The sequence below is a fragment of the Octopus bimaculoides genome, chromosome 20 (assembly GCF_046866305.1).
Source record: "Octopus bimaculoides isolate indiv1 chromosome 20, ASM4686630v1, whole genome shotgun sequence".
NCBI classification, from domain to species: Eukaryota; Metazoa; Mollusca; class Cephalopoda; order Octopoda; family Octopodidae; genus Octopus; species Octopus bimaculoides.
The window spans coordinates 34,090,322-34,115,321 of NC_142947.1; the positions used below are offsets into that span (position 1 = coordinate 34,090,322).

The window sequence follows — 25,000 nt, forward strand, 5'->3', positions numbered from 1 at the left end:
CTCACACTGCGGACTTCAGCCTTGATAAAAACTTCGGAGTGTAAGTTCAAATCCTTTGAGCACTGCAACTTCCAGACGCACTACTTGATATTTGCATTTAACCACTATTTTCTAAACCTTAATTCTTTATATATGTATGTATGTATGTATGTATGTATGTATGTATGTATATTTGTATCTGGTGTTTTATGTGAATTTATGGAAAGGTATCCCAAATTTGTTAAAAATGGAGAAGAGAAGATTTTAAAATTTGAAAGAATGCATGTATTAAAATTCTTTCAAATTTTAACATCTACATTTTTAAGAAATCTGTTGAGTTCTATGGGATACCTTTCCATAAATTCACATAACACTCCACATGCAAGTATTATTTTCATATTCCCTAACTTACACCAGTAAGCTACCAGCAAAATTTTTATTAGAAATCGTTTTTTGGAACCCTCCAAACTGAAAGGACCATATATAATCCAACCTTTTCACCTATATTTTACTATATTTTTATCTATATATTGATATATATATATTTATATTTATGCATGCATGTAAATATACATGTGTGTGTGAGTGAATGTTTTTGATATATATGCATTTTTTCCCTTAGAGAGTTACACTTCCTCTTCAGAAGGTTGCACTTAACCCATAAGACGTTTATATGCAGTCTTAAGACATCAAGTTCCTCACCTTTGCCTTAGGGAATGTAAAATTATATTTACTACATTCTGTACTCAATAGAATTCAAACATAATTTGAGGCCTGCAGACACACACACACATATATATTTCTGTGTATATTACATACACATATTATATATATATATATCAATAAGTATATTTACGTGTGTATATATATATATATATATATATATATATATATATATATATATATATATATATATACATATATATATACAGGCATACAGACATACATACACAGAGCCTCATAACGTAGACGAGTAAAGAAAAGTAGTTACAGGGCTACAGGTGAATGCTTTACGAAACTCGACAAGGGCGCGCGCGTGCGTATGTGTGTGTGCGTGGACGTGTGTGTGTGTGTGCGTATGTGTGCGTGTGCGTGTGTGAGTGTTTGTACGTGCGCGTGTTTGTCTGACCTGTCACATAGATAAATGTTTATTTTAAATACATACGGTGTAGCGATTTTTTTTTTCCTCGCCCTTTCGTCCACCCTACCAGAGAATGCCGCGCTTCATTTAAAAGCTGTGGCGACAAACTGTCTTCAATTTGGCCGTCATTTATTCTGGAGTCCGTTAAAATGGAGGAAGTTATACTTGAACGCGCGCGCGCGCACAAACACATATATAAAGTGAGTGCGTATAGAAATATATGTATATGCGCGCGTGTGTTTCTAGCTATCTATTCATCTATCTGTCTTTCTCTCACTCCCTCCCTCCCTCTCTCTCTCTCTCTCTCTCTCTCTCTCTCTCTCTATATATATATATATATATATATATATATATATATATATATATATATATTACGGAGATGTACTTGCATAGCAAGTGACATGATGTGAGATCGTGTGCTGAAACAAAACCAATTGCAGCGTGGAAGGTGTTTATAAGCCATTTAAAAACATAATTTTTCTTTCACATTTGTCATTTATTCTTATAGCAAACAAGTTCCTTGCACTATATTTCAAAATATCGCAGGACAACTCTTACTCTACTCTCTTTACACAGACACACACACACACGCACGCACACACACACACACACACACAGAATCTGTTTTATTCTCAGCTGTTATAATGTTGCCATTAAAATGTCACGTGATATTATTTTTACAAATTTAATTTAATCAATGTTTCTCTTGCTGTTGCTACTTCTATTACTGTTGTCGTAGTTTAGTCTCCTTTTGGCCCTGACCTGGCAGTCCTATTATGAGAGGCACTTCTAGCTGTGAATATTCTTTATTATTTGAGTCCTGCCATATTTTGGACCACGTTATCTAGTATGACTTCCCGTCTTCTTTCTGTTAAATTATAATGTAAAAAATGTCGTTATTTCCCGCAGACAGTATTGGTGGTATTTTTGGTTGGTTGTTGTTGTTGTTGTTGTTACAATAGTTGTAGTTATTTTGTGATTGTGTAGGTTTTTCTTCTTCATCAACCTTCGACGTGGTTGAAAAATTCCAAACAGTCTAGATTGATAGTGGGTTGGACTATTCATACTTTCGATCGCTGAATACAAAACCTTACTCGCGAGACGTCCGTTCAGGTGATTTTCCTGAGTCAACATCTGACACTTATACGCCAGCTGAGTGGACTGGAGCAACCGGAAACGAAGTGTTTTGATCAAGCGGTCTGTGAATCGAAACCACGATCTTGCAATCGTGAGTACAACACCCTAACCACTAGGCCACGTGACTTCACTCGTTCTTATGGAATCAGTCAATGGTATAGAAATTGTTGCGGTAGTTATAGTGGTGCCTGTTCGGGTTGCAGTAGTGTTGGCTATGACAAGCCTCGCTGTGATGGCGGTGATTGTTTTTTTTTCCTCCTATTGTTATGTTGGCTATTTTTATAGGCTGCTTTCCGTGTTAGTTTTTGTTAGTTGTTATTGTTGTTGCTGTTGTGGTGGTGGTGGTGATGGTGGTGGTGGTATCGTTTGTTACTTCAGAAGAAATTGTTTTTTTTGTTACTGTTGCAGTTGTGATGTTTATTGCTGTTGTAGATTTTTGTTACGGTTGTTATTATTGTGGAGTGTTGTTGGTGGATGTGGTGTAATAATAAAAATTGTTTCTTCGATAGTAATATTGGTTCTCGTTCTTCTCGTTCTGGAAGTTTAACTCTGGGCGTCTACCATTCGATTCATATGCCCTGATGTCTGTGTTCACGTAAATGATGCTAAATCGAAAACTTTCAACGTGTATCTTGGACTTTGGGAGGGGTGCATAATGCCACTTCTTTTCAAGGTCTTGCATACAAGAAATACCAGAAAACGACTACCAATCATCCGTGTTTCGTTTAGTCTCTTCTTCTATCCAATGTCTTCGAGACTTGTGACCTTTGACAGTTCCAGATACTTTCACGCAAGTAACGAAAAGTTAATCTCGGCCACGACATTGCCGGCAACACGACGATAAAGGTGTGCAGTGCTGTAGTGTTCCCTTGCCTTCTCTACGCCACGTAATGCATGGCTCACTTCGGCCGGCACACCTAGGCCCCGACGCAAGTCAAGCTTCGACATCTGAACTTCATCTTGCATGTCAGATGGCGGGGTTGCATTCAGGTTGTAGAGGCCTTGCGCCGCGTGGGTGCAGTTAGTGTGGAGGTCTTCATTACCTCATCGCAGCTGTGCTGGATGAGACATATTTGCAGGACGGAAGGCGGTAGGCACACAAAGGCAGTTTTCTACGCTGAGCTGCGTCAGGACAGAAGGAGACGTGGTGGCCAGAGATTGCGTTACAAGAATATGCTGAAGAGACATATGAAGAACTCCGGTACCCCATCACCTGACACTTGAGAGGAGAAGGCCTTGAGGCGTGATAAATGGCACCGACTGCTGAAGCTCGTATTTGCAGCCCTTGAGTAGAAACAACACAGAGAATATGAAAGAGCACATGAGAGGCATCACTTCTCGTCTGCGTCAAGTAACTTCACCTACAGCAGATGTCATCGCTGTTACAGACCAGGATCAGGCCTTGTAGCCCAGATGCGAGCCTGTCAGAGATAATTTCTGAACAGAACAGTCAACGTCGACCGACGACGACGATATGATGATACATATGAGATGTATTTAAGTATTAGTAATTTGTCCTCCACCCTCACATCAAACAATCTCCCTAGCGAAATGAATCCTAACACTAGCCCTCATCACAATGTCTGGAAATTGCTTCTTGTATTAATTTACATTTCTAAAATGTTTCTTGTTTTGTTTTATATGTTTTTAATTTTGTTGTTAATATTTTCATTTATTGTATTGTGATCTTGCTGGTGTAATGACTTATATTGTTTTTTGTTGTTTTTTATTTTATTCTATTATCCAGTTTCTTTGATTGCCATTTTACCGATCTGCAATGGCCTCAGATCGTTGGATATGAAACCCATTTGTGAGTCGATTTTGGCAGACATTAGTCACGAAACAGTTACTTTATCATTTCCCTCGGATCTTACCGGAATCTGGACATCGCAAAGGTGAGTGCAATTTCTGTCAAGTACTTATGCATGTTAAAAATGATCGTACATTCGCGCACCCACGCATACACAGACACGCAGATACACTCACACACACACACACATACACACAAGCATGCATGCACACATAACAGCAAACAATATGCATAGTCGTTTGACATCGAATTGCATATAAATACAGGAAAAAAGCACACACACTCCTGCAGACATGCATACACAAATGCATACATTTCCACACTCACTTCATCAAGTAACCACGCTCACAAACACACACACCAGCAACAGACACCGTGTATAGGTTGGTTATAAGTTGCTTTAACATTTCACTCATTGAAAAAATCAGAATAAATGAAAAAACATTTATGTAGTTGTTTCGGACCTTGAGAGAAATTAAAAAGGTGAATTTTTTTTTTCTCATTTCATTATTGGATACCGCTTCCTGACGGCGAGCTGGCAGAATCGTTAGCGCGCTGGGCAAAATGCTTTCGGAATCAATAAAATAAGTACCAGTTGAACACTAAAGTCAACATAATCGACTTACCATCCCTACCCCCAACGTTTTGATAAGTGCCAACTCACGAAACTCTTGGATCTTCAGCTACACTGTTATTTCTGCTAAATATTAATATGTGTAGGTGTTGGTGGGTGTGTCTATGTGTGTGAGAGTGTGTGAGTGTGCGTATGTGTGTGTGCGTGTTAGTGTATATGCGTGTGTGTATATGTCTATAAATACACACGTGCGCATGTGTATGTGTGTGTGCACGTGTATGTGTGTGTGCATGTGTATGTGTGTGTGCATGTCAGTGTATATATATGTATATGTGTGTGTGCGTATCACTATATACAGGTGTGTGTGTGTGTGTGTGTGTGTAAATAAATACATGTTTTGACCGATTCTTTACGGCGAAATGAAAAAGCAGCCTCAAGTCCAACAGGATTTAACCTCAGAATATAAATGGGTTATAATTTCAATATTCTTGTTTAGTATTATTGATAGGCAAGTTCCAGTGTTAGGGCTGGCGTTAAGTTTGAGAACACGTGAATCGTTTCAGTCAACATTTTTCTATTAAATTGAGTTCTAACTTAGGCACAAGGCTTGGCCTACATGTGGTTTGTGAACGAGTATTGTTGATTAAATCAACTCCAATATTAGGCTGGTGCCGCTTGATACGTACCACAGACTGTTTGATAGATATAAAAGATCCTCAGGAGAATTTGAACTTAGAATTAATCTCAACACTGAGAATTGAACTCAACACTGCAAGGCATCTTTGATATTGTTCTATCTATTTTAATATTTATTCCCCTCCTCTTTGTTTCTATTTTCTGTCACTGCTTTGTTTTAATGTCTGAGGAGCGATAAAGTATATGGAATGGGGGATGAAAACCTTAAATATTCACTTGATATTTTAACATTCTGATTTCAATTGTTACCAGAATCGGCTTGACTGAGTTTCATCTTCCGTCGATAAAATAAATACTGGTAATATACTGGAATAAATTACAATCAATATTTACCAATTTTCTTTCAAGTTTGTGGACTTGCTCTCATGTTAGAGAGAGAAAAAGACATGGAATAAGTTACATTTCTTTGGTTTTCGAGAGCAAATTTCTCAGAAGTTGTCTTTCTGTTCTACTTCTTTTGATTTGATAAAATCAAGACCTAGTTATATACTGTTTCCAGTTTGATTTCATTGCACGCACACACACACACATACATATATACCCACCCAATAAATTTATAGTATTAGGACAAGAAGTCTGTGACGATTACTTTAGACATGACACAATAAAAACTTTAAAAGAAAATAGATTAATTGTGACACGCACCCTTGTTAATACATTTCAGCGATTTATTTATTCTCCAAACCACACAGACATACACACACATATGCGATGATAAAATTGCAAGCTTGACATCGTGCTATGATATTTGAACTCAGACTGCGAATGACCGCAAGGTCTTTTTATTAAGCTCGGCGCTCAACCGTTTCTACCAACTCACCCCCTTACCATATCTAAAATGTTGCTTTTACATCACTTTGTTTAATTTTCTGCTGTCAAAATTAAAAGATTTTAAGATTCTTTGGAAATCATTTATTTACAAAAAAAATGCGTATCATTCCGAATGTATTACAGCTAATTGTACAAAAATAACAGTAGCATTAATAACGACATTAAATTTAAAGAGCTGGGATGTGCAGCTCCAGTAATAAATATAGAGGAACAAGAGATATCACGCTGGAACCGAATTCACCAAATCCGCCTGTGTTGTAATTATCCCTGCAGAAAAACTGAATAGTGAACCAACGTGGAAGCTCCTACATGGTTTTCAACTTGTTAGGAACAATAGCAAATCACTTTCAAACCACAGTCTTGCCATCTTTAAAAAATATATATATTGTATAATGTAGTACTGGATATTCACAAAAGATGGATGGTCATGTCGGGAAAGCTTCTGATCATAGGTCTGCTCGATCAGGGCTGACGTAGGACGAAACGCCAACATCATCAAGAACAGCAGCCAAACGAGGACTCATCAGGAGGAGGATGTCTATGCGGCTGATCGACCTATGGCTCATAAGAGGAAAATCTAAGGAAGAAATTAAGAAGAGAAGAAAACTTAATGCCTTAAAGAGTTTAAGGTCCATATCTCATTTTGATTCTAATAATAACGGTTTTTAATCTGAATATGTGTAATGATTTTGAGTATAAATTTTAGCCAACTGCAGTACATCAATGGTACTAACAACCTGTTACATTTAATGTTGATGGATTGGAATTCAAATTCTGTTCATTTGGTTGCATTTGAGCATTCAGATGTTGAAGCAGGACGGAAAGTAAATGTTTGCAAGATGTGTCCGGAGCTCTACAGCTTTTGTCAACTTTCACCGACTTAACTTCTCCAATATATACATAAATACACACACGTCGTTTTCCTTGCAATTGGGTATTTGTTCACTTGTCACATAAACTCGTCCTCCTTCACGTTCTCTGTTTCCTCTCACAACTTATCTCTCACTCATTTCTTTTCACCTCGATTCTATCGTTATTGAGACAATAGGGAATAAATCCTTTTTTTTTTCTCTTTCACCTTAAGTGACAAGAAGCTTGTCGGCGATTTGCACTATAAAATACTTTATTTCATAATAACGAAAAACAAAATAGTAACAGTAACAATAAAAAGAACTATACCAAAGAATAGAGGTCAAACAAACGTGTTTCAAATGTTTTATGGCACAGGAAACATTAAAACAAACCAGCATTTTGAAGAAAGTCACTTGTGTGACTTTCTTTGTCATTACGTCAGGTTTTATTTCATTACTACCGACGGTCATTATTGTGTTGTAGAAGAAAAACGAGCTACACTAACGAAGGTTTTTGCAATTTAACAGGCATATGCAAAAGTTTTAAGTGCATATTTGTTTCAAAAGTAAATTTGACAACTTTTTACTTTTTTTCCTACTTTATGGGACAGGGTGTTAAGCACCACCGCCATCATCGTTTAATTCAAATTGGTGACAAAATGGTAGACCATTTCGTTTTACTTTATTTCGTGCTTCTCTTACATTTATATTTTCTTTTATTTCTATTTCTTTATATATTTTGAATTTTTACTTAATACGCTACTCCTATGTTTATTTTTATTATTTCATTCTATCATTTCAACTATTTCAACTGTATATGTGTGTGTTAGTAAATGGCCTTTAATTCTTAGAAACATTATATTCATACTGTCTCATAAATCTCGTGCTTTTCCTCCCCTTTTGCTGAACATATGTGTGCGCGCGCGGGCGTGTGTATGTGTGTGTGTGTATGTGTGTGTGTGTATGTATGTGTTCATAGGCGTATATATAGAACAATATGCGTAATTTATAGTAAGTATTTCTAAAAGGATTTTAACACTTTCCGAAGTTACACATTTTTATCTGATTACTTTGGGCATTTAACACCTTATTTACCACCATAAATATAAAGTGATATCACATGACACTATATTCACAGACACATACACAGACGGAAACTGAAGCACACACACATAAACATGTGTGTGAGTGGAGAGAAAGACTGTGTATGTGATAGATGGCAGTAGCAACGAAGTTTCGGCTAACCGTCATCAGACTGTGACTTAGTTTGGTTCTCCAAGCTTTTTATATGTTTTTGACAGCATGTGCATTTGGTGGATGCAAGGATGTATATGTAAATTGGTTGTGATGTGAATTTGTAGAGAGAAAGTAGAAATGGCTGTAATAAACGTGTAGTGGGAGATGAACGGGAAGCAAGCGCGAGTCTAAAGGGTGTGGTTTGGGACGGTAGGAACAGTTGTTTTGGCTTAACAAAAGAAGTATGTTCTCTTTGGTAGCGGTTTCTGGTTGGTTAAAAGTAAAGGATTCTTTTTTGTTTATGCTATTGTTTGTGCATAAATCTGAGTACTGAAATATTTGCATAAAAGTTCACGTAAGAGATAGGTTATATTCGAGTCAAAATTTGTGTTAGATGAAAATTTTCTCAGGCCTACTCAGGATTATTTTGTTACTGTAAGCTGTTAGAGATTGGTATTATGCTATTTTAGTATTTATACGAGAATATTTCTAGATACAATTGTGACAGGTTCAATTCATATTAATCATAGATCAGGGACGTATAGAAATTAGCGGTCAGTGTAAAAGGCTTGCCTTTAAGTAAATATTGAAATATATTTGTAAAAGGCTTTTGGTTAATTTAATTTTTGTTAGTATAAGTTATCTTATGGAGTATACCGATGTGTTCCTAGTTTAATACATTTAGATATCTAAATAAAAGTATATATACGACACATATAATTATACATATAGGCATCAATATTAACATATAAATATATGATTATATATACGCTCACATATTTGTACACATACATAAAGACATACACATAAATACATATACATAAAGACATTCACATATGTATATTATACGAGAGAGTGCTAGTAAGTTCCCGGCTTTAAGGGTATCGCGAAACGCCTGGCTGGAAGCCCAACCTTCAGAGATTTTTTTACAGGGCTTAGAAATACTGAAGGACCATTGCAATAAGCGTGTAAATCTGAGAGGGGAATATGCTGAATAAAATTATGTTCAACTGATCCGCCTGTATTTTCTTTTTACTCAAAGCCAAGAATTTTCAGCATCTTGTACATACTCATTTGTGCACAAGTGCATGTGTGTGTTCGTGCACCTCTAAAAGCCGAATTATAGCAGAACTATATATACATATATATACATATATTGCAAGTGGTAAGAAGCTTGCTTCCGCGAATGCGTCGGGTTATTTGCTGTCTGGATTTTGTAAGAGTCGGACGCAGTATTTTGTGTTGCTCAGATGTACTCAGACCTTGACGGGTCTGAGTTGTCGTCGGCGGAGGAGGAGCTGGTAAGGGCGGTCATAAAGCTGGACGGAGTATTGAAGAGAAGGAGTTTTGCTGAAGCCACGGAGGTGAAGCAAAGGGAGCTGGACTTGGCTAGTTTGAAGGAGTATGACTCAACCGGAATACTCAAATACACTCTTGATTTTCGAGTATATTACGACCCCATTCGAAAGCTACAACAAAGTGAGTAAGCGCGTTGCTGATCAGCGATATATATCTCCATCCAATTGTCTGGTCGATAAAGTGATGCAGTGATATATGTATGCATACACAAACATATATATACACATACATACATGAACGTGAATCTCATTACGTATACATATACATACACAAATAGATCCATACAGATGTCCTGCATCTGTTCATATAGGCGACTCCTCCATTAGAACTCTTCTCGTATCTTACAAGGCCGTTGATCTCACACTAATAAAGTTAGGCAAATGGTAATGGTATTTTCATGTAGGGGCACAAGGCCATCAGTTTTTGCTTTTGTTTTTTTGCGGAGGGACTAAGTCGATTACATCGACCCCAGAGCTCGAACCCAAAAGGATAAAAGACAAAGTAGACCTCGACGGCATTTGAACTCAGACCGTAAAGTCGAAGAAGCACCGCTACGTATTTTTCCGGCGCCGTAGCGATACTGCCAGCACACCTTATGCTGATTTTAAACTCATCTCATTTTATTACCGTCATGAACCTTATCGTTGTCTTTTATCTTCATTTCTATATCTACTTAACCATCTATTCTTTATCTTATTTATTATCTGTAATTTTACATTTTTTATTAGCTATTTTATTCCTTATTTTTCATTATCATCACCATCAACACTGTTACCACGCTTTACTAATTAGTACACTTTCTGCAGTCAAATATGCAATGTTCAGCATGGACTGCTTTCCGGGTGTTGGTGCATATTCAGTTGTTTGGGTATCTGCTAACTGCAATAAGGCTTCACTTTTACATCATGCAGTTATAGCTTTCATTTACGTTGTGCATTTGTTAAATTTGTTGGTCTACTTGTTTCCTGCTTCTGATTTGGATATTCTAGCTTTTCTCATTATGAAAGTGTTAAGGGTTGAATTAGATTGCATTACATGTTCGTTTTCCTTTTATTGTTAGTTAGAAGCTTGATAGCAAACTTCACTTTGTTATAGTGGTTTGCAGTGCCGTCAAATGTTATTTTATCTGAGGATATTCCTGGGGTGTTTTGATTAATATTATTCACAATGTGGTAAGGAGGTGAGGTAACAGAATCGCTAGCACTCTGGGCAAAATGATTTGCGGTATTTCGTCCATCTACACGTTCTAAATTCAAATTCGACTTTATTTTCTCATTGTTTCGGAGTCGATAAAATAAGTACCACCCTCTTCATCAGAAGCAGCCATCGTTAGACTTCCCAACTAGATTCCCAAGCATGACCAATTGATATTATAGGTATTATCCAACCATCTCGTTCTTGAACTACCCCTAGGTTTGTCTCAGCTTGAAGAATCAGACTTGCTATTCTTTTCTGTGACATTCTAATCACATGTCCGTAATAACGGTGCTGTAACATCACAATGCAGAGAAGTAGTACCTTGAACTGGAAGGACTCCCTGATCTCCGAGCAACGTATCGTGTCGAGTAACGTTATACCAGTTATATTTCGGAGAATCCTCATTTCAGCTGTTTGTATTCGCTTCAATGCCAGAATCCAATATATCATTGGTACTTTTTGAATTGATTCTGGAGAGTTGAAAAGAAAGTGAATTTTGATGAGATTACGTAGGACTTTTGTCTGACACTCGGCTTTTTTAGCCACCCATCACATTTCTTATTAATAAATATTGGTTTCAAATTTTGGCACAAGGCCAGCAAGTTTCGGGGAGGGGTTAAGTCGATTACATCGATAAATTGGTACTTAATTTATCGATCCCGAAAGAATGACGTCGGTGAAATTTGAACTCATGATGTAAAAACGGACGAAGTACGGATAAGCATTTTGCTCGGCGTTCTAATGATTCTGCCAGCTGCTGCCCCGAAATTAATGATGTTACTATTTAACATAGGTACGGAGCCATGCATTTTGAGGAGCTTAATAGTCCATATGATTATCGATCTGTGTATATTACAGGTATTTGCTTAATTGATTTCAGAAGGCAAAGTTGATATCATCGAGATTCGAACTCTGAATTTAGACGAACATAGCTACGACAAACTACCTTCAGGCATATTCGCCGGCCACCGCGCCGAATTTTGCTATTCTACCACCCTCACATCAATGTACATGGAAAAGAAACGGAAGTTTACCGAAATATTTGATACATTGCAGAAATTAGTTAAACGAGAGACCTAGTTGTTGAAAGAGGAGAATATATAAACATATTTAAAACATTCTTTGAATGATGTTTGCCTGATAAATGGGCCTGTTGTTTGGGACGTTGTGACAGGCAAAAAGATCTGTATTTCGTTCAGGTACATGGCATATATATATATTCATATGTCTCTATGTACATGGAAATTTATATGAGTGGATGAGAGCATAATGTGTGTATGTGTGTTTTGAGTACTTAAGGTATGTTTTTATTTTATTTTAAGCATTAAGTTTTTCTTTTCCATTCAGTTAATATACGTAAACATTCGTATGTTTATGTACGTATATTATGAATTTATGTATGTAGGTACATGTTTATGTGTATATCTATGTGACTATATATATATATGTGTGTATTCATTTATATTTGTATCTACACATAAATGTATTTACATGTGCTTATATACATATATATCTGATAATTATATGTGTGTGTGTGTGTGTGTGTGTGTGTGTGTGTGTGTACGCGTCGTTGTGTGTATGCGCACGTGTGTGTATAATATATATATATATATACATAAAATATACATAAAATATGCATAAAAGTAACTGTATATATTAACATATATGTATGTGTATATATGCATGTATATATATATATAGATGTGTGTGTGTATATACATGTATATATGTGTATACATATATGTATACATGTAGATATGTATATATATACATGTATATGTATATATATATGTATGTATATATATATATATGTGTGTGTGTGTGTGTGTGTGTGTGTGTGTGTGTGTGTGTGTGTGTGTGTGTGTGTGTGTGTGTATTATGGTGAAATGATCATATATCCAACACACGTTCGTGTCTCTAGTTGCTGGGTGTATATGAAAAGCAAATATAACCTTCTTCTTTACCCGGAAGACAAATAAAAGGCATTTCATGAATTGTATATACTTGCTGAATGGTATACGTGACACACGAGATGTAAATATTAAATAGGAATGACTGGGAATTCAAATCGCTGCTCTTTGCAAGTAGATACACAACGAAGTGCATCAACACGCTCAGGCTTAACTTACACTTGAAGCAGCAAAATATAAATATTACTCAAAATAAACAAGAATATATTTTGATTTGGGATTTGTTTCGCAAGATTCTTGATGTGAAATCGTGTGTTGAAACAGATATTGCTGTGAACATCATTTTGCCGATAAAAACACATGCTCCCGTTTTACTTATTTTGCTTTTGTTATTATTGTTAGTCAACGCGTTAATTAATTAACCAATAGGTGCAGGCAAGGATGCGTGGTTAAGAAGCTTGTTTTGCAACCACGTGATTCAGGGCTCAATCCCACTGCGCGATACCTAGGACAAGCGTCTTCTGTTATAGCTCTGGACACACCAATGCCTTCTGAGTGAATTTGATTGACAGAAACTGAATGGAGCACGTCGAGAAAGTGTGTGTGTTGTGTGGGGGGGGGGGGTCACATAGCTTGTCAACCGGTGCTGGTTTGTTTACGTCTCCATAATTTAGCAGTCCGGAAAACGAGACGGGTAGAATAAAACTTTAATAAGTACTTCCTTCAGTCTTTCAACTAAAATCCCTTCAAGGCGGTGCTCCAGCATGGCCGCAGTCCAATGACTGAAACAAACAAAAGATAAAAGATAAATTAGCTAGTTGAATGGAAACAGAATCATTGGCGTATATTTTCATCAATAAAATCGATCTACCCAACATACGATTGATTTCTTATGTTTGTATTTTAGAGAATCTACCGACGTACTCAATAAATTAATAGTTTCGGTGAACAGTATACTTATATAATACGCAAACTAACACGATTGAATACAAAGAAAGACATATAACCATGACAATCAAGATACGTTATGGATCTGAATCTTTCATACGTTCAGTAAAAACCATATATTTTTGTTGTATTTTGAGCAATATCTATAATGTATGCCGATAAGTGTAGGTGAAATCTGAACATGTTTATACATTTCCTGTGAGTTATCTTGGTGCAAAGAAGAAAGATTTCAATTCACAGTTATTTCAATTACATAGTACGCTACGTACATTATGTATTCGGTTTCCGCGCGTGTATACAACTTAGTTCAATTCAAACACCTTTTATTTATCTTCCGACTGAAGAGAGTTTTGCTTTATTTGATATACACCCAGCAACGAGAAACACGAACGTATAGCATTCCTTGACTTGTTTTCGATTTACTTAATCTCTATATCTTTATATGTCTAAGTGTGGGTATGTATGTTTTTATGCATATATGTATACGTATACATTAAGTGCATAAATATATATGTGTGTGTGTGTGTGTGTGTGTGTGTGTGTGTGTGTGTGTGTGTGTGTGTGTAATATCTATGTATATATGCATATATGTATACGTATATACTAAGTGCATATATATATATATATATGTAATGTATAAGTAATATGTATTTATATATGCATATGTATGTACATATGCTTTTACATATATATGTATGTATATATATATGTACATATACGCATATATATGTATGTGTATATATATATGCATACATATTTATATATAAGCATATATATAAACATTGTACACACACACACATATATATGTATATATATGTGTGTATGTATGTACATACATATACATATATACATACGCATACAATTATCGCGACAGATAGTGTGCGAGACGGAGAGAGAGAGAGAGAGAGGGGGGGGAGAGAGAGAGAGAGGAGATAGAGATCGTTGGCATTGTTTGTGAAAGGAAAGCAAAAGACATGTTAACGTACCATATGTGTACCATTATTGCATTTTTGTTTGTCGACATTTGTTTGGTTTTTCTGTCAGCTTTTCTAATCATCCAAAATAAAAATAAAAACATCAATAAATAGCAAATTTGATTACGTTTTCAGACGTATTGTTCTTAAAGTAAAGCGAAACAAGATGACTTCCAACTTGATATATAGTTTGTTTGAGAACAGCTGCTGGGCCTTACTAAATACACAAGCTGGTCGGTCCTCTGCTAGAATACTGCCTACGTATTTTAGTATGTGCTCCAACTAGAAACACACACATGCACGGCTACTCACAGGGGTGATACGTTCAAATAGAAATTCACAACACAGTGAACGAGAAACGGGGAGCTACTAAGCAATAGACCGAAATGCTAAAGGTAATAGAAACATTTTTGTCAAATGACATCTTGTTGGCTTAAAATAAAAGACATACAATATGATGTAGTCCAAGATAAACTGTCTGTAAAAGAAAGACGAAATTATATGTTAAATTAGAGCTGATCAGTGTTTAAGGGATACCAAGAAGTTTATGTTACATTCATCGTAAATTCTTAAATCAATGAAGAAAAACGTGACATGAGAAATACATAAATACCAGATTCCCTATTTTCGCCTTCACTTAAAAACACGGAGTGAACTGTTAGGGAATCTCTTGATGACTTAAAATAGTAGTTAAACCTCAATGAAATTACATCGTACTCCCTTAAAAAGTAGAGGAGAGCATATTCAATAATACAGGCCATGATTTATGTCTGACAAAATGAACTAAGAAGATTCGACCCCAAAATACAATCCAACTTTCCCTACTGTCTTAAAAATGAAGAATACAAAAGAAGAGAAGGTGAAAATCGAAGTAATCATCACGGCTGAAACACCTTAAATCATAAATCTACTCGGTCAGAGCCGATAGACATCATAACAAGTACAATTGCCGTCACTCCCTGACGCTTGATAATCATTTGACTAATATCAACTGTACAGCAATATTGCTTGCTTCTCTGAACTACTCCAGCTTCTATTAGATTCAATTCTCACTTCATATATATTCTTCTTGTTATGGCGTGACAACCACACGATTTCTATGCTAAACATGTTGCTCGATTTCCCATTTATAGATCTGTATCCTTCTCGACATTCACACTCAATCCTTCTCTTCCTAAATTCGATCCCGCTAGACTCCAAAGTAAATGTTTCTTTCCTAAAACTGGTTCCTCGCGTAACTCCATATTTAACTCGCCTCGCGAAACTTGATTCTTCTGTACTCTATACACAAGCTTTACTCCAAAAACTTGGGTTCTTAGGCACTCTATATTCAATTCTTCCACTCTAAAATTCAGTTTTTCTAAATTCACTCTATACTCAATTCTTTTCTCTACAAAACCAAATAATCCATGAACTACATACCCAATGCGCCGCTCTATTCTAATTACATTCTCAATTCTTCCTCTCGAACCATTCTTTCTAAAACTTGGTCTACATAGAACCCTTTATTCGATCTTCCCATTCCAAAACACGACACCGCTGAACTCAGTCCTTCTCAGTTCCTTCTTTTTCAACTCAATCCTTCTAAAGTCATTCTCAGTAATACCCCTCCAAACAATTTTGCAAACCTGCTTTTAATCTTTTCATCTCCGCATAACTAGAGCCTCCTGATATGCCATATTTAATTTTCATCTCTGAAACTCTATCCTTCTGGACTCCGTACCCAAGCTCTCCTTTTCGAACAAGTTCCCTCTTAACTCTTTACTCAATATTTTCTCTCCCAGCACTCAACAGTCAAACACTCTCCTCTAGATCCCCGATCTTGTGGATCAATATTGTAAACATCTCTCCAAAACTGGATTTCAAAGAGCTCTTTATTTAGCCATGACTCTCTGAAGCAATACTTTTCTGTAACGCAGTTCTCAGTCCTTTCCGAAAGCTTGATCTCATTGCATTCAGTTCACTCCAAATCCTTACTCCCCTAAACTTAACCTCTCTCGGAAACCAATTCAGAAACCTTCCTATCACAGATTGAACCGCATGAACTTCATACTCAGTACTTCTCTAAATATGGATTACTCGCAACAATACTCGTCCGAACGTTTCCCATACCAGATACTTCTGCTCTACTAACCCAATAATTCCACCCTGGAATGACTTCCCTCTCCTGAATCCCCCTACAAACCTTCCTCGCCAAAACTCCGTCTTTCTGATATCCATAGAAAATTATCCCTTTTCAGAAGACCCCTCTGGAATTCTATTCTCAAATTTGCTTTTCTATCAACGAAGGGTATTCATTTTTATCAATTATAGACAGGAGATTTATGATCTCATTTGCTATTTATTATTTATTTCTGACGTATTCTAACACACTAAACCCAACTGCTTTTCTCCCAAACCATATCGCTGAATACCTTTCAACCAATGACATTTTAAAAGCCAAACTGAACTTTAACATTCGCTCTTACCATTTTATAGCTGAACCAGTCATTACCAATTCAAATCCTCTTTTTCCTTCGGTAACTTGAGTATGCACGAAATAAGATCGTCAGATTTACACTGACTGCCCTCGGCAACAAATGGGCTTTATCTCTGCCTAACCGAGACAACGAAATATTCGAGCGAAATCTCACTGATAATCTTTTCAAATCCTACCGATAATCAAAACCCTTAGCTCAAATCCAGCAATTTGGTTTATTCGCAGTTCCTATACAGAAGGACAGACTAAATATTCTACTTGCAGCATCTAAAAAAGCCGCATCAACAACATATCGTCTGTCAGTTTAGCAGCATAAAATCAAAGAGTGCTTTTGTTAATCTCACGCTGCAACCCTTTTCACTTCTCCAATTGGAGCAAGTGCCTTGTGATTCCTTGTCTAGTTAATCACTGCTTGCTTTTCAGATCTTTTTACCCACTGCTCGTCAACAGAATTACGAATTATTAGGTAGCGATGCTGCTGAAATAGACTTTACATTTGTTGTCCACTTTCTTTCTAAATTCCACATGCAACTTAATTCAACAAAATTCTCGTCATACTCTCCTTCCTCACTCCACTAGTCTCACCCTGTTATACAAGCTGTCGATTTATGAGAAACCTTTTCCGGTCACTCAAACCAATGGTTCTCAACCATTTTTATCTATGGACTTCTTTGATTACTATTTTACTCTCGTGAACTCCTATATCCATCCGATGTTTCAAAACTAATTTTATAGAAACTGCTTTCAAAATTCCCATTTTGTTTTTCACACTTTAAGTTCACATAGGTCTTTTTGATACCCGGTGCTTAGCTGCTACTGTAGCAAATTCTGAAGAAATAGAATGAATCGGATGTCAATATTCAAACCGTTAAAGCCACTGAATTAGACATTGGATATAAGTTAAATCTAAGCTTTCAAATGGTTAATGACTTAATATCAGTGAATAACGTCTTAGCTTTCAGAAGCTTAGTTAGACATCATTTCATAAATGGTTAATAGCACTGGAGTACGTCTCATCAACAAATATGCAATCAAAGAAATTGTTGCATTTAAACCATTCAATTCTGAAATTTCTTCCACTTCAATAACTATGCTTTTAAAAGACTATAAAACCTATTAAAAGCACATAAAAGCATTAGAAGAGAGAGTATTGTCATACAAAGAAAATTTATTAATGTCTCGACATATCAGAATATAACTGATTAAATACAACTCTGCCTAAGCAGTGCGTAAAATTATAATTGCATTGATTTGCTATTGGAAAATATTTGAAACGGTCAGTTCTTAGTGATATACCAATCGATTATGGCACACACACTGACTCTTGCTTCTAATCTCCTATATTCTACTAACCTGTGTACGATGGATACCTACTTTAACTAACCAATCACTAAAGCGGACAAATCACGTCCTTTTCTACAACACGAAATTACATTCAATAACGAGAAATATTTAATGGGAGTTACTGTGTGTCTTTATATATATGTGTGTGTACCTATATATACACGCATATATATATATATATATATATATATATATATATATATATATATATATATATATATATATATATACATACATGTGTGTATATATATATATATATCTATACATACACACGTGTGTGTGTGTGTGTGAATACAGTCTTTGCTTTCTCTCTATTTCCATGTGTGTCCCACTACGTGACACCTTGGGCAAGCGTCTTCTACTATAGCCTCAGGCCGACCAAAGCCTTGTAAATGGATTTAGTAGATGGAAACTGAAAGAGGCCGGTCCTATATATGTGTATATATATGTGTGTCTTTGCGCTAGTGCTTGCCCATCCCCACAACCGCTTGTCAACCAGTGCTGATGTGTTTACGTCCTCGTAACTTAGCGGTTCCGCAAAATGACTGATAGAGTAAGTGCCAGGCTTTAAAAAGATTTAAAGATTGGAGTCGATACATTCGACTAAAACTTTTTAAAGGTGGTGCTCCAGGATGGCTGCAGTCTAATGACTGAAACAAGTAAAATGTTAAGAAAAAGATGTATATATCTTTCGTGGTGTGTAGAACCAACTTTTAACCACTATTGTTTGCAGGTTTATTCCCATCCGGAGCAGTAGCATTTAGCAGGGTCCCAGCTATGGGGGAATTAGCATGTCATGGGATTGCCTCGAAAAAACAAAAGGTCATTCACAGTCACTCCAAGGGACCTGGGCACATAAGGCACTTCAGCTCTTTAAATGCCGATCTGAGAGAAGGCATTTATATAGAAAACCGGCATGCTGATTACTGGGCCAGTCTTGCCTCACACTTTCTTCAAAAGTGCGATGGCGTTTGGAAACCAGTTGATGAGGACAGGTAAACATGCTACTGGAGGTTTTCAACTTTGATCCTGCACACAGGGTAGCTTTGACTAGCTGACCGCTCATTCGTCGAAGGGATGTGATAGTCCACCATTCTACATATATTTATCTATCTACATACATATGTACATATAAGCATTACATACATATATACACACATATAAACACATACGCATATATATATATATATATATATATATATATATATATATATATATATACACGCACGCACATTTACATATATATATGCATACATACATGTACATACAACTCTTCGAAACGCCCGTGTTAAGACGGGGGTAGCTGATGAAGGAAAATGTTCTCTATGTGGCTTGTGTGTTTTCTGTACTCTGGTTATTATTATTTTCTTGTCTACGTTTTGTTTGCAATGTCCTGTACCCAGATATGCACCTATATATACAGGCAGACGTAGGTATGCACATACTTGTACGTATATATGCATATACTCATTTACCATTCGTTTATGTATATATATATATATATATATATTGGGACGGGAAGCACACACATAAAGCTATAAAAATAGCATATAAATATTGGATTGAAAAACACTTTTGGACAGAAAAAGTCGAAGGCTGTGGAAAATCCAATGTGGACAGGGAAAATTTGAAAGGAGAGAAATTAATGAGAAACATCATATTTGTGCATACTCCAAGGTATAAAAACACTGGCTGCAACTGATCATCATCAGTCGTCTACTTCCAACTTCTTTTTCTGAAGAAATACACTGTCCGAAGCGTCGGATTTTCCACAAGTCACAATAATTTCACTATATTCTTTTTATCAATTTTGCTACATAAGAATTTCCGACGCACACCAAAACCAGCCTTTCTGGAATCTGTTTGATCACGTGTATGCGTGTGTGTGTGTGTTGTAGTGTGTGTGTACGTTTGTGTATCTGTGCGCGCGTGTATGTATGTATGTATGTATGTATGTATGTATGTATCAACCAAATGCTGACACATCCTTCTCGCCCTCCGACTCTCAAATCCACAGAGTTTCGCTGGGTCAAGTGTGAGAGGATAGAGAGACTATTTATATCTGCTCGCAATTAGATAGGCACCTAGAACAATTAATGAAAGCATGGTACAAGCTTCCTAGTCGGCTACGCTTTATGCCATTTGTATACGTGTATGCGTACGCGCGTGCACTTATATGTGTATAAATACATCTGTATACACGTATCATATATGTAGGTGGGTGTATTTTGAATACTTTAAGAATTTATTGTATACGACATTTAGAATATCACTCCTTTAACTTAATTATCCATATTCATGCTAATGGAAAATTTGACTAATTTCTCTACCTTTTTTTTTTTTTTTGCTATTTAATTATGCCATTAATGTCCTAAATACTCCGCTCTTTGATCATTTTAATGATAGCACTTTCGAACATACGCATACAGACGCACTATTTCGGTTTGAGAGAATAGTCCAATAAATTCACTTCAGTACTTAAATGGTACATGTTTTTTTTATAGAAAACTGAAAAAGAATATTTTTTTAAATCTCAGAGGATCGCACAGAGCTTTGAACTTGGACTCCAAAGTATATATAACTAAATGCATAAAGTATTATGTCTAGCACACATTCTAGCCTACAATCCAGGGTCTTTACATAAAGTAATAAGATCTACATGATATAGCTTAAAATATACAAATGCTTAAAAAGAACAATTCTGTGAGCAACCTACATATAAACAAACACGCTATAAAATTGGATCCAAACGAAGAAAAGATAACACCAACAGCAACAACTTCAATAAATACAAGGGGAAAGGGACGTAAAAAAAAGTGAACCTGATTCTAATTCAATATTGAAAAATATATTACATTTCTGCTATTATTTTTTTTTTTAATCTTATTCAATTCTATTTTATTTAAATAATATTATATGTATATGTATGTAATGTAGGTATGTTTGTATATATATATATATATATATATATATATATATATATGAATGTATGTATGTGTGTGAGTATATATGTATACATATATACACATGCGTATATAAATATATATGCATATATATATATATATATATATATATATATATATATATATATATATATATATATATATATATATAGTCATTGTAGGAGAGCAGAAGAAATTCTCCTCCCATAAAAATAATATTGTGAAGTACGTAGCAATGATTAACTTCTAGCATAGGCACAAGAAGTGGAAAGATAAAGTGAACTAAATCGCCACCAGTACATCACTGGTATAAACGACTATTTAGCTGAGTCATTAGTGCGTCGGAGATAATGCTATGCGGTATTTGTCCCGGATCTCTGCATTCTGAGTTCAAATCTTACTGCCATCAAGTTTTCCTTTCATCATAATTGAAAATACCAATCTTATATTAGACCTTTCTTTTTTCTTTCTTTAATTTGGCTGAGCTTTACCTCGAAAAGGGTCGTGGAAGAACCATTTATGAAAAAGAGTTGAGCACTGAAGTTGTTGCTGTTGTTGTCATCTTCTCTTCGTTTGGATCCAATTTTATGGCGTGTTTGGTTAAATGTAGGTTACTCTCATAAGTGTATTCAGTCACCGTTGATCGGAAGGGTACAAGTGTACTGAACCAACGTCGATCGGATACTAAAATTTAATATCAGCAAACGACGGGATGGTCACGACTCAAATACCTTTGAACGTACATCTATTTACTCAGCCAGCGTTGACCAGATCTAACAACAGCTAACGACGGAATTGTGATGATTGGAATATATTTGTTCGCAGCTGTTTTCGATCCACAACTGCGTAAGAAGCCTCAGCATACCATTGCAGGTCTCCTTCTGTTAATGGTTGGCCTCCTTGTCAATGACTGGCTGGAAGTTTTGGACAAATGCTGGTGCGAACTCTTGTAGATTATCTGTAACCATCAGCACATTAGACAGAATTTCATACTGCGGGGAATCCTCTCCGATGCTCTTATTTATAATTCCACTAATCCACTACTCCGGACCGGCACTTATTTATTTACCAACCCTGAAATAGTAAAGAGGGGGAAATCGACCTCGGCGGATTTGAACTGATGAACAGACATTCGACACCATTATTTTCGGTTTTAGTTCCACTCTAACGGCTCTACCATTTCGCTGCTTATAAAATAATTTTCTAGCTTAATTATTCAGGGATAATTTTATTTGGTTATTTATAGTTTTTATTTATTTATTTATTTATTATTTATTGAGGGATTTGTAGACTCAACTAGATTGGTGCCAGTGCATGGCTGGAAGAAGTGGGTATGAACTAAGAATGTAAAGAAATGTAAGTACTCGCAAGGCTCATAAACACTATTTTCTTTAATGAATTAACACGATGATGATCGCGATGATGATGATGATGATGATGATGATGATGATGAAGGGACAGAGGAAGCCGACGAAGACGATGACGATGACGACGACGACGATGATGATGATGATGATGACGACAATGATGATGATGGTGATGACGACGACGACCGAAGTTGGAAATCTGCAAAAAGAACTATCGAGCGCTGTTTAGGCCAGTCCTTATAAAGTAGACCGATGATTCAAGACATTCCAGCCATGACCATCTCTGTTTTAAATTCAAACATAGAGAGCCACATTATGCAATATGTCTTTTTGTCTTCTTAAGGTGTGATTTCAGGAGAGATTTGGCTACTATTTCTAAGAGCTTGAGGATTGCGTGATGGGATGTTGGCGTGGCGTTATTTTATGTTCTCTCATGACAAACGATGTTTTAATCTTTTTTTTTTTTAAATTCAATTTTTACTGGAATGTTCTGGGGGTAAAAAAATAAGCCCTCAAACATTTACCACCACCTCAACTTTACTTGTCGCTACTACCACCTCTCGTTCACCGAGATTTACTATTAATTTCTTGGTTTGTTATTGAAAAAAAAATAACTAAATATCGCCGGCACATGTTCCCCCAACCCAGGCACAGACTCACGAAAATAAATAACAGAGAGAAAGATAGAAAGAAAGAAAAGACAGGAAAAAAAAACACTAGATTTTTATTACCTTTTTTTGTTTTAATAAGCAAACACAGGAAACACGTTTCACCAACATTCTTATTTCGATATATTTACTTGGCTAAAAGTGGTGGGTGGCGGAGTCAGTAGAATATACTGGACAGAATACTTCACGTACCTTTAATTATGAATTCAAATCCTGCGTAGATCGATTTTTGCTTTTCAGCCTTTCTGAAGTTCGTTCGTTGTTATCAAGCTATATTCAATGTCATCAAATAAAACTTTGTAATTTTGCAGGAACACGATTATATTTCATCTTTGCATTAGCATAGCTAGAGGGTGAAGAGGCGGTCCGCTCCGGGCAGCGTTATTATGGGGCGACTCTTTTGGGTCTTTTATATAAACCTATATAGGGAGAGGCAGCAAAATCAAGGGTGGCCCTGGCGGCACACACTCTTACTACACGACTGCATCCTTGGCCTAATGCCTCTGTGAAAAATTATTGCAATGAACTGATAGAATCGTAAAAGCGTCGAATGAAATACCTTGCGGTATTTGTTACCTTTCAATCTTCTGGGGGGATGGGTAAAATAAAGTACTGGTCAAGTACTCGAATCAGTATAAACGACCTACCACTCTCTTCAAATTTCCTGACCTTGTATGTACGTTACCGACAAGTATTACTACTTGGATGGTAACATCGGTGATGTGTTGGACAAAAAGCTTTGCAGTGTTCGTTCGGCTCTTTATTTTCTGAGGTCGCTGAAATAAAGTAACTGTCAAGTATTCAGATCGATTTAATTAACTGTTCTTCATTCTTCTCTCCTCAAAAGTCATGCATAATGTCTTTGTTAGAAACGATTTTTATTGTGAAAATGGTGGCTAAGTTGGGGGAGCAACCGGATCGTTAGAAGGTTGCGCAAGATATCTTGCGGAATTTGTACCGGCTCTTTATATTATGGGTCAAAATTCTGGCGAGGTCAACTTCACCTCACTTACTTCTTGGGTCGATAAAATGATGTACCAATCAAGTACATGATGATATTGACTAAGATTCTCCTCTGAACATTTCTGACCTTGTGCTTCAATCAGAAACTACTGTAAAGAGGGCGGTAGATTGGTAGAACCGTTAAAGACACCGCAAAAACTGTTGCTAAGAGTTTCACGTTCGCGTTCGTCGGATACTTTTGAACTGTCTGACAAACGGGAACGTGAAACTCTTAGCAACAGTTTTTGTGATGTATTTGCAGCTTCATTAATAAAGCATATTACACCGCCTCCGGTATTCGACTGCTATTTTTTCCACCTTGTTTCACGTTTATGTGCTTACTCTGATATATACATATATATATATATATATATATATATATATATATATATCAAACAAGTTTTAAAATAATGGTCATTACATATTTTTCTTTTTTTGAAGCAAGTTTGGTTTACAGCTGTTTCTAGTAGTTCTTAAAGGTACATTACTGATAGGTTTACTCAATTAGTTTATTGATCAGTCGAGAAAATTTGAACGACATAAAAAAATTAATGT

General features: G+C 36.1%; 1 protein-coding gene across 1 annotated transcript in view; it reads left to right on the forward strand.

The window, feature by feature from the left end:
• The window catches only part of LOC106878222 (protein APCDD1), a 244,552-nt gene that overhangs the window by 96,145 nt on the left and 123,407 nt on the right, over nucleotides 1-25,000 (forward strand). Inside the window, exon 2 of the mRNA XM_089338331.1 lies at nucleotides 4,005-4,152. Coding sequence (XP_089194457.1) covers nucleotides 4,005-4,152 — 148 coding nt within the window. The remainder of the gene's footprint in view (nucleotides 1-4,004; nucleotides 4,153-25,000) is intronic.